Source organism: Sinocyclocheilus grahami, unplaced genomic scaffold (genome assembly GCF_001515645.1).
Source record: "Sinocyclocheilus grahami isolate Dianchi unplaced genomic scaffold, SAMN03320097.WGS_v1.1 scaffold13872.1, whole genome shotgun sequence".
Taxonomy (NCBI): Eukaryota; Metazoa; Chordata; class Actinopteri; order Cypriniformes; family Cyprinidae; genus Sinocyclocheilus; species Sinocyclocheilus grahami.
In genome coordinates this window covers 1-641 of record NW_015515095.1, presented here as the reverse complement: position 1 = coordinate 641, position 641 = coordinate 1, and the positions used below count along the sequence as shown (strand labels likewise).

Sequence of the window (641 nt, the reverse complement as noted above, 5' to 3'; positions counted from 1 at the left end):
AGTCTAATTTAAAGAAAAATTGCATTATATTGTTGTATAGTTCAGTATATGAATACAACGTTTATTATAAAATGGTACACAATTTCCCATTAGGATGCTTTACGTTTGGTTCCAAATTATCATAGAGATTCTGATGGGAACCATGTAAACATTTAGTTTGAGATCTAAGTGTCCCACTTTATGTTTGAATTATAACATGGAGGAAAAAAGAGAAAAAAGTGGAAATTGATTGTTTCTGTCTTGCAGCTAGTTCAGTCCATCACAGGATCTTCTGTCTCTCAAAATGTGGTCATCGCTATGTCAGGAATATCAAAGGTGTTTGCTGGCGAGATTGTTGAGGAAGGTTGGTAAGACACTGAAATATGATTCAACGGTAAACCATAAGCCTCACTGATTGTCTCCATAATGTTTTTTTTCTTCCATTTCAGCTCTTGACGTGTGTGAGAAGTGGGGAGATATGCCACCTCTGCAGCCCAAACACATGAGAGAAGCTGTCAGGAGACTGAAGAGCCGAGAGCAAACTCCCAACACCAAACACAAACACATCCTCTTCCACTGAGTCCCTCCCAATAATTATTATTATTTTTATTATTACATTTCTGGTGTGTTTGGAATGGACTGTTGTCGTCTTCGGTTTTGTT

General features: G+C 37.4%; 1 protein-coding gene across 1 annotated transcript; it reads left to right on the top strand.

Moving 5' to 3' along the window:
- Positions 1-202: 202 nt before the first annotated feature.
- Positions 203-635, top strand: LOC107579060 (transcription initiation factor TFIID subunit 11-like; the record flags this gene model as incomplete). Its single annotated transcript, XM_016264942.1, has 2 exons — positions 203-343; positions 429-635. Coding segments are annotated over 2 exons (272 nt in total), but the record flags the coding sequence as incomplete, so codon positions are not given.
- Between the last annotated feature and the right edge of the window lie 6 nt (positions 636-641).